Source organism: Pipra filicauda, unplaced genomic scaffold, assembly GCF_003945595.2.
Source record: "Pipra filicauda isolate LSUMZ 115617 unplaced genomic scaffold, ASM394559v2 scaffold103_size3290846_pilon, whole genome shotgun sequence".
In the NCBI taxonomy this organism is placed as follows: domain Eukaryota; kingdom Metazoa; phylum Chordata; class Aves; order Passeriformes; family Pipridae; genus Pipra; species Pipra filicauda.
Window position 1 is genome coordinate 1003745 of NW_024103474.1, and position 14894 is coordinate 1018638.

At 37.0% G+C, this 14894-nt stretch overlaps 1 protein-coding gene across 5 annotated transcripts in view; it reads right to left on the bottom strand.

The window, feature by feature from the left end:
* CACNA1D (calcium voltage-gated channel subunit alpha1 D) overlaps positions 1 to 14894 on the bottom strand; it is a 171480-nt gene that overhangs the window by 53512 nt on the left and 103074 nt on the right. For 3 of the 5 annotated variants that reach the window (XM_027727999.2, XM_039378761.1, XM_027727978.2), the window contains exons 12-22: positions 14574 to 14734; positions 13772 to 13997; positions 13420 to 13627; positions 12183 to 12303; positions 11015 to 11129; positions 10232 to 10301; positions 9552 to 9621; positions 8790 to 8934; positions 6912 to 7041; positions 4348 to 4407; positions 1036 to 1142 (exon numbers count right to left, since the gene is read on the bottom strand). In XM_027727999.2, coding sequence (XP_027583800.2) covers positions 1036 to 1142; positions 4348 to 4407; positions 6912 to 7041; positions 8790 to 8934; positions 9552 to 9621; positions 10232 to 10301; positions 11015 to 11129; positions 12183 to 12303; positions 13420 to 13627; positions 13772 to 13997; positions 14574 to 14734 — 1413 coding nt within the window. Of the gene's footprint in view, positions 1 to 1035; positions 1143 to 4207; positions 4268 to 4347; positions 4408 to 6911; positions 7042 to 8789; positions 8935 to 9551; positions 9622 to 10231; positions 10302 to 11014; positions 11130 to 12182; positions 12304 to 13419; positions 13628 to 13771; positions 13998 to 14573; positions 14735 to 14894 lie in introns of all 5 variants that reach the window. The other 2 variants (XM_039378756.1, XM_039378763.1) reach the window with 2 other exon arrangements.

The following is a 14894-nucleotide window of genomic DNA, read 5'->3' on the forward strand; positions in this document are numbered from 1 at the left end:
AGTGTTCTTGCAACTTCCTTAAACATGAAATTTAAAAAAAAAAAATCTCAAGATATATATGCAAGACTTTTTATTCTTTATTGATCCTTTATGTAAATACTAGACAATAGTACCAATCTCATAAATATCACAAGAATTATTTTTATTTCTGGAGCAACTTTGGAATTAAGAACTCAGAAGCTTGTCCGACAGTATAATGGAGCAAAATAGTCCCCAGAGTATTTTTCAGTGTTGACAAGCTCTTTTGAAGACACGCATAAATCCTGTAAATCAATGAATGCCTTAATTTCGAACTAGGTAGAGATCAAAAGATCTACAATCAGTTACATTCTCTTTAAGAGGTTAGGACTGCATTTTAAGGCACTAATAGTGGACAGCCTTTTGAAGAACATGCTGGGAAACTGAAAGCTTGTGCAATAGGTGTTCTGGTACCAGCAGGGTTCAAAGTGGGGACCAGTTGCCTGACACCCACCTTTGCCCTTTTCCAAGTCCCAAAGTGTTTCGCAGATGATTTTGAATGAGGAATGACAGCTCAGTGAACCACTAAGCACCTTTACGTTCTTTTATTATGTTTACTCTGACCCAAACAAAACAAAGAAATCTCTTCACTACCACTTACAGTCCTGATTAAGGTGTAGGTTCTCCCACTCTTCCAATACTGTCTAGTTACATACCCCTGTAGCTCTATACTGAAAGATCAAGCTCATAAAACTAGATTGTAGATGTGGACATAGCACAAGAGAAGGTATATAAACCTCCTGAAGCTCCAGGTAATACTTGCTATACAATACAGTGCCATAGTGCTCTTCCTTGATCTCTTGTTAAATAGTGGGAAGTAGTAATTTATTTCCAACCCTTATTAGTAGTGAATTATAACACTCTCCATATAAAGCACTACCTCTTGCCAGTCCCAACCCTAAATACTGACACTGCACACCCACACACCTTGAGGGAACAAAAGGAGCTGAAACTCTGCTTTCAGTATAAAACCCCAAAGCAAAAATAAATCATTCACATTATAAGTACAGTACTTACTGAATACCAAATGATACCAGAGAAACACCCACAACCAGCAAATCCAGCAAATTAAAATAATTCCTGCAGAAGGACCCTTTATGAAGGAATGCTCCAAAAGCTGTCATCTAAAAATAGAATTATTACACACTTAGTCTATATTTCAGCTTATTCAAATTCACATTTAGGCTGTTTACAAGACACTTGCCTAGAGTGTGAATGAATACAATACTATCTCACTTTCTAAAAGTAATTGAGATACAAAACAATCCCACTACATACATTAAATCTTTCATTTAAATCACAAAAATTCTGCTCAAGCAACACCAACAAGTATGTTAATTGTTTCTGATGTAAACAAATGTTTTATTTTGTGTAAGAACCAATAAGGCTGAGGTGATTACACTGAATTGATTTGGCCTTTGTTAAAAAATGCCTGTTTCCTCTGTAAAGGAAACAGGCATTTTTTTAAACCCTCCTCTCCTTATTCTCATGTTGAGCCTTCTTTTGTCATGATCAAAATACTAAATGTTCCTCCAAGCTAGAAGAGTAAAAATGCTAAAGCTCTAACCTATGCCATGACATGAGAGATAACACAGCTATATTATAAAATTTCCATTAATTTCCTAGCTCTTTCACTTACACCTGTACAGAGTAAACTTATAAAAATCAGTGGGAGTTAAACACTGAACTAACCCTGAATATCAGACTTACATCCATCTACAACTACTTATTTACACTGTAGTATGTTATCAGTTAGCAGCACACAGTTTCAGGTAATGACTCCCACAAAAATAAAGTCAATTATTGACCTAAAAGTACAGGTGAAGTATATATCTCCTCACCTTCATATGGAGACTCATACTTCAGTCACCAAAAATCCCAGTGGAAGCATTTGACTAGAACTCCCTATAGCAAGTTTAAATGGTGTGGGATTAGCACAGTAGGGCAGGCTAAAAGCACAAGCCCCTAACCCGACCCTTGCTTTGATGTTTTCACCTTCCCCAAGCACTCCAAACAGGATGGTAAACTGGATTTAAACTGGATTTCAGTGTCATAAGAGAATTCTCAAATGCTTTTAAACTGATGTTGCAACTCTTCTGTTATTCATATCCTTATTCATATACTCAACACCATGTAATGTGGAAATCCTCGTGTCTGCAGAGCAGTGAGAGCACAGGGAGACCCCCCCACATGCTGAGAGTTACTCTGTTTTAGTGCTCAGTTTTAGACATTTACAAGTTTCTCCACTGCAGCTGATAACACTGCCTCTGGTTATCTTAATTTCAGTTTCATATACTTTTTGCCTGGAAATCATGGAATACTACTGTTACAGCAGGTCTAGCCTTGAATTTTCTCCTTGCGGAACACACGCAGCTTCTGTATGACTTGGGTACTGTGAGAAGCACAGCGCAAAACCCAGCCCAGAGGACATGGAGGGCTCCAGCCATAAGCAAGCAAAGCCAGTGTCTGAGACATGTTAGTAAAGCAGGCACTGTCTGTGTATGTGTGTCATGGCCTGGCTGTCCATTACATTTTTATGGTACAATTTATTTTCCTTTACGTAAGAATGTACTGCGGGCAGAGCTTCCTGGAGAAAGTGGAGTCAGAAGCATCAACATGTTTGGCTATGATGTGGCTTCTTGTTTCCTTGTAATGTTTTGCAGTGCCAGATTTCAGCAGCCCAAGCTCTAGAGCTTCCTGCTTCCCTTGGATAACTCTTAAGTTGCTTCATGCCAAAGTCTTTTGCAGTTAGCAGGAACGTTGTTTTTCTTAACACATCCAGTTATGCCTCATTATACCATGCTTTATAATTCTTCTGTCTCCTAGAGAAACACAAACAGAACTGCAGGAGCTAGAGAACTTACTGCTCAGAGCTTGTGGAAGTTTACTGACTCTCTTCTGCCACAGAAATAGTGGTAATGTATTTTTTTACGGCTTCTCAAATTCAGAATCAAGAACAAGTCTGATCTAAATCTACAGCTTTTTTCAGCTCTTCGTCCTCTCCTTTAGTTTGGCCTTTCTCTAGCAGCAAAAAAACTGGGTATTTACTTTAGCATGCTACAAAAGTTATAAAATAATCAATTCTATAGCAAGCTCCTCACTGCTGAAAATGAGAAATAAGGGGATAAACATTAACTCTGGGAGAGAATTCACAAGCATAAAAATAGTCTATTACTTACAGTACAGCTTATCTTGTAAACAGCCCAAATATTGCATCAATTAGTATTAATCAAATTGCATTGTGAAGAGTATGCACAGCAATATGAGCAAAAGCTGGGAGAAGAGATTTTGTTAAGCTTAATCCTCAACTGGAAATGCAAAGTTTATGTACAGATTCTTAGTGTGCCAGCAATTTTTAAGTGTGTGAATCAGGGTTACTCAAACAAAACCTCACAGCGAATAAGCACAGCATGAAATGTTTACGAATCATGAGTAAATCTCAGAGAATATTTTGCCAATTTCCAACAAAAAATTTTAATTCCTCGTTCAGCATTTTGTTACACTGTGAACGCAGTCCTGAGTTCAATGGCTTCTTTGCCAGAGTAAGTCTCGTACATTGAAAATGTGAGTAACCCCAATGGATATTCTTAACAATCAGTACACAAACTATACATTAAAATGCCAATTTTTGGCTCATGCATGGGTAATACATTTAAGCAAGCATATTTATGCCTGTCTGTGTATTTAAATGTATGCCCAAGATAAATGCAAAGTATCTTAGTGTATAGATAGATAAATGCAAGATATCTTGCAAGTCCTATTGCAAGAAAATAGTTATCTACTATTTTAGCTCTGTGGATATAGTTCAGCAAAAGAAATGAGAAATTACATGCTCCCTCCTTATAAGACTGATTATCTCTTTTTTGGAAATGCCAGAGCAAGGAGAAGGAAAAGCTCATGCGCAGTGAATTATTTTTCCCTTTTCTGACAACTGTAAGTTTAAAAAGGGTAAAAAATGAATTATTAAACTGATGTAATGGTAAAAAATCAGCTTCTTCATGCACCCAATGGTAAAAAAAATGACCAATCAAAACTATGAGGAACTGTCAAATAAAAAAATCCTCTAGTTTAAAAAGAGTTTAGCTTTGATCGCTTAGAGAAAAGGCGAAGAACACTTCAAGTGCCTTTTCTTGGCAGGTGACACACAAGGAAAATCCTTTTAAACAAGCTTCCTTTAAAAACCTGTTACCTTCAAAATGATCTCAAATGTAAACATACTAGTGAAGACATAATCTGCATACCCTAGGATCTGGAAGGTAAACAAAAAGTTACAAACATTATTGCTAAAGCTGCTTTTGAGCAAACAAGGATCAATTAACAATGCATTACCTTTAACAGGATTTCAACAGTAAAGATGGCTGTGAAAGCATAGTCAAAGTAACCAAGTATCTGCAAGGTATAACACGTGCCACAGTAAGAAATCCATCTATTAATAAATTTTTACAATTTAGACCACATGCACAACAACACCAGAATTAATCTAAGTCGACAGATGGAGAATTTAGACAAAGTAGTTTAAAATTCCAGCTATTGTGCAACCATTTTTATTTGCTTAAAAATTTAACAGACACCACTGTGCTTAGGTATTAGATTTCACCCCTAACGAATTGACAGGACCCAATATCAACATTTTCAATTCAGACTTTCATCCATCACCTTTCACAGATACTTTCTTCAGCCTTTAGCAGAGATACAGAATCTTATACAAAGAACAAATATGTATTAATAACATCTGGGTTTTTTTACCAAAGCACTGCATCACAAAACTTCAGTGGATACTTCTAGACTGCATATCATTTCACATTTTGCTACATTATATTGTTCCTGTATAGGCTTGGCTCTCAAAGCAAACTAAAAAATAACAAAATTACTTAAAATCATTGCTACAGCCCTTTTTCCTTGAGCTTGAAAGATACAGCAGTGATTTACTTGTAGGAAATTTAAAAGACCCCACAACAGTTGCACAGTGATATGCAAACTTATAAGAGGATTGTGGATGTGGAATTGACCTCCCTGCTGTTGACAGCCATCTGAACACACATTTCAGTACAACTCAGATTTCACCCTCTCAAAGGGGCCATATCACCAGCACACAATTTAAAGATCAACCTGCACTGCAGTAGGGGAAGAGTTTAGTTTCAAGGATCCAGCAATCCAACTAGCAAACAGTTGTGCACAGAAACATGTTGCCCATGGTTCAACAAGGAACAAAATGGAAAGGAGAAATAAAATAAAGAAACAGCACACACAAAAAAACCTATTCATGTTAGATGAAATGAAAGGAAATAATTTTTCCCCATATTCCACTGAAGATCCCATCCTTCTGCAGTTTGCTGTGGCTGAAAAAATATGCAAATAATAAAACAATTCAACAAAGATTAATCAGTAATCAATTCATTATAGAGTTAAAATAAAATATTTAAAGGCATTCCAGTTTGTAAACTTTCATTCCATTGCTGAACTGGCTGGTGGAAGGAATATGAACACTCAAGGTAGCAAAAAGAAAAATATGCAGGTCTGGGGCATGTGAGAATACTTACAACAAGAGGGCAATGTCTTCCTGAAATCCCTCACACATTTTGTCTGTGTCCCAAACAGGAACAACCCTTTCAGTTACCACTTACATTTTCCCAGTGCTCCTTTAGTTATGAAAATAATTATCAGCTCTTGAAGCCACTTCTATAACAGTAATTTCAGTATTCCCCACCAGCTCTCTTTTTCTTAACCATTGGTGTGATTCATTCATAAGGTAACATTGGTCCAGTTCTATAGATATGGGAAGGACACAGCTCTGCTGAATAGTGCATGGAGAGTGTCTTTGTGCTTTGGTCTCTTTTTATCTTTGAAGAAAGATTTAGCTTTTTCTTTCTTACTGAAGTTACTTAAAAAGTGTTCAGAGAATGCCAACAGCCAAAAGAGGTGACATCTACACTAGCAAGAACTAGAGAGATACAACCTTTACAGACACAGCAGCCCTGCCTTTCCTGAAAGAGCTGGCAGAGTTTCTCTAACTCCATGGCAATCTCTACAGATCTTTACTCAGCACATAAACTACAATTTTATTGAGTAACAGAGACAATTATGAAGTTAATACTTTTATAAATATTTTGTTTCTACAAATATATCTAAAAAAAAGATGCAGAAACACCTCTAAATGTACAGGTTTGTGTAAAGGCTGAAATGACATTTGTCTCTGAATCAAGGCAAGAGCTGGGCATGCTCTGATCCTCCTCTTCAATGTGAGTTTAGACAAAAGTGTCGCTTGTTTAGTTTCTGATATGGCCAATCATGAACCCAAGGATCTTTGAGTCTGACATGGGGGTACTCAAATCCCTTAGTGTGGCCACACTAGTCCCTTTGAAAGAAGAGGTAATATTGTTGTGAATCCATGCACTCACTACAGAGTGTTACTCTAAGTGCCCCAGGAGCATATAATAGCGTCAGTGAAGGAGAAGAGAGGACAGGTCAGAATCTCTTCCCAACATGTGATAAACAGTGATAATTTTAACTGGCAGTTTTAAATCAGTGACAAACACTGACAGGTACTAAGAGTGATTCAGGAAATGCACATCAGGTACTCCAGCTGCAAAGTATAAAAAAATAGGAAAATTACAGATATTACATTCAGCTTGAATATATGTCCTACTAAACAATAGCCAAAGGAAATATATGATGTAAATAATAAACACTTCTAATACTGATGATGTTCCATCCATAAAGTTAATTGACTTTAAAGATTTGTGCTTTTTAATGCAAAAAGAACATAAATGTATGGCTTGAAAAAGGAAAAGGAATGTTTCTTAACATGAAAATTAAAAACTAGGCACTAGTCCCAAAGAATTATTATCCTGTGAGGGTATATTTATCTTCAGACACAGAAATGAGGGACTTACATTGTTTCGAAAAGAGTGGCTGCGAATTGGATCTTCTGCTGCCAGGGAAACACTGCTCAGCATGATGAAGACAAGGATGAGATTGGTAAAGATGTGATGATTTATAAGTCTGTGGCATCCCACTCGAATTCTAAAGAAGAGATACAAAAATAAACCATGTGTGCACATAGAATTCAGCAGATGGTTAATGTACAAAATGTTTTCTGTTACTCTGCCAACAGTAACAGAACAACAATCAGCAGCAAAAAGCAGTGAAAACATGGAAGCTATTGGTCAGATTTCTAAGAATGGAAATAAATTCAAAAGCCAATTCACCTGTAGTGAAGATGCACTTTGTCAAAGGAATCTGAGAGGGGTCGGTTTTCAATGGGTTATGAATTCCACTGCAAGTTCCAGTGTTTGTACCACTGCACACGTACAGAGGACCACGTCAAAAGGACCAACACTAGACAATAGGTCAGATCAGATGCCCTGTTTGATTTGATTCCTACCAAAGCTGTAAAAATTACTCATCTTGTGAGACGTGGCTTAGGCTGCAGATCTCACTGTGCTACTTGAAGACAACTGAAATCAGAATCTCTGTGAAGATTTTCTCACAAAATTACAGGGTAAGTGGGTGTTGAAGACTCCAAAGCCATGAGGTTTCAGCCACATGACATGAAGTGCAACTGCACATATGCTCAGAGTCACTGAGCCCAGGGTTATCACAAAGACTGTTGAGCACCTTGGTAGAGGAGATCTGGGATTAAACTGACAAAAAGGCAGGATCAGGTTCATAACTGACTAACACTGAAGTTGTCTAAATTCTGCTGAAAATCAGAAGGTTCTCAGGAAAAATTTGTTCTCCTGTTGCTAAGTAGATGATTGGCGTATAGTGTACTTTACTTAAGCAAGTTGGCCATTGTGGCCTGAGAATATGGACTGTTAGTTGAAGCCAAAAGCAATTTGACATGTTCAACAAACCTAATATTTTTGCATTCAGCATATGTGTTCTTAAAATTACTAGTTTAAAGAGCTCTCTTTCCACTTTGTTTGCAAATTGGGAAGAGCTTCAGACAATGCATGCAATGAGTAAGACACAAACCCAAAACATTGTATCCTGATGATCACAACATCTTCTAAACTTGTGATGACCTCTACCACTGAGGAGATAGCATTCTCCCATGCCAAGTAACTCTTAAACTCAATTCTAAGACTGCTCATAAAAATGCCATCTATAAATGCCCCAGCAATGTTCAGTCTGTAGAAACTGAATTTAATTCACTTGTTCACTTCCATCCAACAATTAGTAATGAATTTTACTGATTAGTCAAGTTTGCTTTCTCAGCAGTGTAGAACTTTAAATGATCTGGAGTTAGACTGAGAGGTGAAAGATCCCAATTCCCTCCAAAATCCAACTCTTATTGTTCTTGATTTTTTAAATAATTTGTCTTTATCTTTGGTGTTTGTTTGAATCTGGGAAATGCTGTTACCTAAGAGGAATGTATACATCCTTTCTCTTTCTTTTCTCTTTTTCTATTGTCTCTTCTTCTTGCCTGTATTGCTCCACAAAGGTTGCTAGGGCTACAAGAAATTCTATTTCATTCAGAAGATGCTCAGACCTTATATCACAGCTTTTATATCCAGTGACTAACATAGTAAATAGATACTATACATTAAATGTACAAAATGCTATTATCTTCAACAGTGGGAAGACAACTAATATATTTTTCAAATCCTTTTCATTTGCTAAATAATTATGAAAACTTTAGGAGGGAAGCCAATCTCTGTTCTGTTGAAGATACTAGATTTCTATTCCTAACCTCCTTGGAAGGAGGTCTGTTGCTTCACTGTTCACCCCTAATGCACTAAATCAGTATTTTTCAAAATCTTATTTACGGATTGGTGCTGCTGAAAATGAAGAAGGCACTCCCTTCAGGGATCGGTGTGATCTTCTCTTTCATGTTTAGTTCTGATATCCTACGGGGGCGTGGGCCTGCTGGTACCTCTGGTTCATCCTCCTCATCTTCTTCATCTTCACCTACTTTAAATTAAACACTTCTTTTATTATAAACTATATAATATCGAGGGTTTGCTCATAACAATACAAAGGCATAGCTTGTATTATAATATACACAGCTTATAGGAAATACATAAATATTCATAGCATGGCTATAAAAATCCCCTGACTGTCAGCCCATGCCTGAGCTGTGCTGTGGGGGTGCTGAGCTCTGTGCACTGGTTGAGCACTGTGTGTTCAAAATTTAGGTCTGTAACAGGCATCCAGACCATCAGGCAGAGCTGATTTTTAGATAAGTGTGTTCACTGGACTGGAAGAAAACTGACCAAACATCATGAGCCCTGGAATGTCCCTTTTCTGCCAAACGTTTTGGAGAAGTTTAGAATTTGCTCCCACATCCAGATAGTGTTACCACAACAGTCTTGAGGCTCACAGTATTAACTCTCATATGATGTTTGTACTGTCTAGGAAGCTGCAGGAAAAGATAATACTTAGCAGCTTACAGGTCCACTTATCCACTGATAACAGAGCACAACTTCACCGACTTCAAATGAATTGATTCAATGCTCAGCAAGACCAAGTTTAGGATATTTTAGCAAACAAACCTAAATGTGCTTGTGTTCTAGCTAGTATTCACATACCTGGTACATCACAGGGTGGATAGGGATCTTTATCCTCCTCCTCTCCTTCTCCGTATTCACCAATTGTCACCTGAAGCAACAAAAGGGATGCACAAGAAGAAAAAGAAATTTGAATATAGCTTGGAGTATAAAGTTCAACAGAAAGCAAACCAAATAAGCCTCTGATGTCAGAGAAGTGATCCCTAAGTCTCAGTTTTCTGAAACAGGGTAACTGAAAACAGCAGAGAGCTGACAGTTTATTACATATTTTTCAAAAATTATTTTTCTCTAGTATCCACATTTTTTTAGCTGTGTAGAGGACACAACCAACAGGCTTTGAATAAAGTTACCAAGAATACTAGAACATTCTACTGAAGAGTTTATCGTTCACTAATCTCATTGGATTTATCAAGCAAAATACCTACAGGAATCCTAAAATGACAACACATTTTTCTAACATTAACTATTTTGTTCTAAAAGAGCTTCCCTTCTCAGGATATACTGAAACCAAGAGGGTTTTCTGAATTAAGAGATATTGTAAGGATGCAAAGCATCAGAACTAAGTTTCCTTTGCCTGGAAAAAATGTAGGGATAGTGGGTTCATAAAAGAAATTGCACGATGCACAGCAGTCTTGAAAAGTACTCCCCAGAAAATGAGTAAAACTGCTTCTGAGAAAAGACACAATTTTTAAAATAAACACCTTACTATCCTTGGGTTTCTTTTGGTCAGCTTCTGACTTCTCAGTTTTTTTATTTTCCAGACTCTCTTTTCTACAAAACAATACAATAATAATTACAAAGCACGTCATGCAAAGACAGACAATTTTAAGTGAACTATACCAATTCTATGAAAAGTTAAGAGAGTATATCTAAAACCTTACACTAAAATATTTAAAATATTTTGCACAGCTGCAGGTGTCAGAGCAACAAAATCTACTGCATTTGAATGCAACGATCCATTTAAAAGATTATAATCTTAAATATAATTCCAGAAGCTAAGCCCTAAAAAATTCAATACATGATAATTACTCATTTCTAGAGGGATAAACTGTGCCCTTGAACTCATACAAACAACTTTCATTGACTTCCACAGGCTTACACTGATTTCAAAGGAAGGTTTTCTTCTTGTCTATATAAGGCTTAGAGAACTGATTCCACAGGGAGTTGTGCACTGGCAACAACAGATACATTCTTGTGCTATTTGTTCAATAAATCCTACTGTTGCAATTTTTAAATATCACTAGATTATCATTATGTTCTTAATTCATACCAAATACTACCTAACTTTTATATTCAATCCTACTATTTGGCTATTATTTTAGTGTCTAGGCAAACTTTCCCATTTTTATCTTGAGTCCAATAAATTTTGAAGATGGTAAAGACATTACATGGTAAAGACATTATATAAAGAAAATCCTTATGAAACAATTCAGTACCCTCCTCCTTCCCTCTCCTGTTTTTTCAACATGCCCATGCTATTTTACCTTGCATTCTTTTTCCTTTCCTTTTCTTCAGCTTCTTCTTTCTGAGCTGTATTTAGACTTTCAGCATCTGCCAAGTTATCCACAGCAATGGCCAAGAAGACATTTAGCAAGATATCTATTTCAAATCATTTTAAGGACACTATGCCTTACTATACTTGTTTGGTTTATTATCAGCATAAACACTGACAATGTGAGAGATATAAAACACATGTTCCCAACCTACAGCGTGGAGATTTGTGATGCTGGAGTGTAGTGCAAATAACACTCACTTAATGGACTAGATAATACTGGCTGTAAAGTAAGCAGAGATCCCTTAGGGTCAAAGATTTTAAAACTGCAGAATACTTGATGTATTTTTTTAAATAAATGAAATTCAGCTTCGCACCAGCCTGAGCAAGTATCAAATCTGAAATTGTCTATTATAAGTGAAGACTGTTCAGGCATTTTGAAAAATTCACTTTTATAATGCACTGTCTTCCATGTCTACAAATATCTCTATCAAATTCTGTACTTCAGTTCATACCAGTTAAGTACAAATGCTGATACAAATACCATTTATTACAGAAAATAGAATGCTTTTGCCCTTTTATCACCTCCTGACCTTTTAAGAACTTCTGAGAATGACAGTACTTTGTTTCTACATGGGGCCAAGGAAGCATTTCCAGCACACTGAAGGCAGGGAAGGGGAGTGTTTCAGCAGACTTAATCCTAACTCTGACTCCACATCTCCCCATGCAGATTTCTCTCCTCTGGTCCCTGCACTGCCCAGGGATCACTGGCTCCCCTGTCCCGTGTGCCAGAACTAACAGGGCTGTATCGAGCGTCACGAGGATGGATGGGATATCACTGCCCTGGAAACCAGACCACATCCATGCATTTTCAGGGGGAGAGATGTCAAAGAGCAGGTAGAATAAGGCCATGTTCCCACTGAAGGAAGACAGAAAACATTCTCTGGTTTCTGCCAGTGTGGTGGCTGGAGATGGACTGAGCATCATCGACTCTTGTTCGTTAGGGAACAGGTGTACAAAGAAAAGTCTATTTAAAGGACACAGCACATGCAGAAAGTGCTTGTGTGCCTGTGGCCATTTACTCCCTCCTAGAGAGATTTTGCATATATCCCTGGCACACAGCCCCATTTGGAGGGGTCTCCAGTGAGTGTAAAGGATACAGTTACCACAGATGAAGAGGATAATGAAATATATACAGACTATCATGCCTGAGGATGATGGACCACCATATGCCATTATGCCATCATACATAACAGCATTCCAGTCTTCACCTGTTAGAATCTAAGGAGCAGATATTAGTAGATTATTAGTAACTCAGCATCAAAAAGTGCAATGAACACACTTCCTATGATCACAACACAGCTAACCTGTATGCATAAAGCAATACCATATTCTGTTTTGAAATTTCCATTCAAATAAACACCTCCTGAAACCCTGAGTTTAACTCTAATAGCTTTTATTTTATGCTACGCATTTGTATGACAGAACTTCAAAGGCAAAAATAATAAAAATAAATTTTTATTGACATTTTATTTATTTTGGCACGTGAAAGTAAGAGCCCTGGTTTTTAGTAATGCCACATACGTAGCAAAAGTTCACCACTTAAAAATCAAGTTAGCATAAAAATTCTGAGTATTGCATTGATATTTCCTCATGCTAAAATTAAATGGAAAAGTTTTTTGCTTGCTCTGAGCAATCACCAGATGCAACTTCTACCCAAGAGACAGGAAGTTGCCAAAAAAGTGAATCTTGCAGGGTCAGCCTTTAACTCTCACCTACAATGTCTGAAACCAAAGACTGAGGTAATATGAAACCAATTAGCCTAATTCCAGTATCCACATTGGCAAAAATTTAAAAAAGCATTACAAATTCGTGAAAAGTAAACTCTAAGTACAGCCCTACCTTTTCACAAGTCACATAAAAGTTGCCTTAAAATTTTAATAAAATCTGAAAGCATCTCTAAAGAAATTAATGCTTAATTTTGCATCATAGTAAGTGATATGACCGATATGTAAATAAGCACTCTTACAAGGTTTATTATTTTTTCCTGCTTGGGCATAGCTGAACTTTCATATAGCTAATGAAGTTAAAGAAACAAATTTGATCAAAATAAAAATAACATTCCACCTCTTTTCCTAGTCATGTATTTAATGGACAAAGGAGATCTCATTTTGTGAAGTAACATGACAGCTATGTTGCATAGATAGATCAAATAAGATATGAAACAAATGGTACAAATGGTGCTGAGTTTCCAGAGTACTGAATTTAATGAGCAGAATGCTACTTAAAGTAAACTGAATAAACAGTATTCGTGATTTTACTCTCAGGCAACATGATCACCTAAACAGTTTTGTTGATCAAAGGTAAAATGTTTCATACGGGATGAAAGAAAGTTACCTGGAATACAGTTAAAAGAGCTTGTGGAAAATTATCGAAGGTGCTCCGTTTTGTTTGAGTTTCATCAAAATTAAATTTGCCTCCAAACAGCTGCATTCCAAGCAACGAGAAGATTATGATGAAGAGGAAAAGCAGAAGCAACAGTGAAGCAATGGACTTCATTGAGTTTAACAAGGATGCTACCAAGTTGCTCAGGGATGCCCAGTGCCTATAAATTAAAATGCGTGTGTTAACACACACCAAAAAAACCTCAAACAAAACAGTAAAAGAGCAGTGCATGATGAAGTATTACAAAAGAATTGCTGATCACTCTTCAGCTATCCTTAGAATTAGCAGTATTAGATAATCTTACCTTGTTACTTTAAAAATACGCAGGAGACGAACACAGCGAAACACTGAAATTCCAAGGGGTGACATAATTTCCAACTCCACCAAAATGGTTTCAACAATGCCACCACAAACAACGAAGCAATCAAAGCGGTTAAAGAGAGAAACAAAATAAGCCTGTAGGCCCAAGCTGTACATCTTTACTAACATTTCACAGGTGAATAAAGCCAGAAGAACTTTATTTGCGATATCTGGAACAAAATATTAAAAAAAGAAAGATTCTGAATTGCCTCATAGATTCCATTTTCATTTTAACATACTATAACTATGCTTTCAACACTAGTTTGCGGCTTTTTGCTTAAGAAGAAAGTATTGTTTTTTCATGTTGGACTGTAATTTATGTCTCAGTGGCAAAAGTTACACAAGGATGTAAAGCTTCCTGCCACCTATAAACTATTCATCTTTCCAATCTGTTGTTTAGTTCACAGTTCCTCAACTCACAGCTTTAGTCCACACTGTAACGTAAGCAGCCAGCCCACAGCATGTTCTGCTGTGCCAGGTACCATTTCCTTCCTCATCTTTCAGGCCTGGTTTCATGCTAAAAGTACAGGTATTTACAACTTAGTATTGTCAGGTCTGTGCTGGCTACCACTGAGCTGTGTTACAGCTGTGGAAATCAAAGACATTCAGTCATTTCTTGTACCTCCCTTTGGCTGGGTTGAATATCCCTCAGGACAGCAAACAACAGAACGACGAAGTACAAAAGTAGCCACTGATAAATGCAAGTACCTACAGTCAAAACCAGGACAAACAATTTTTGGTTGTACCTTGGATCTGGGTCAGCCAGTCGGGTTGGTTGTAATGCTCTGAGGAGATAGTTAATGTGTTCAGAAAGACCAAGACAATAACAAGCCAATAAAATGTGACAGATTTTACTGCAGCTCTACATTTTCTTCTATTAAATCGGTTCCAGCGACGCCAGCGTCGACTGCAAGTTCAAATAAAAACAAATTTATTATCATATAGAAAATGCATATAAACTTAAGGAGGGCCTCTTCTGTGTAGAAACAGTGCAAGTACATATGTGTGAGCAAGCACATTTTCATAGATACGTGTACAGTATTTCAATAGTTGTGTAAATTATTACC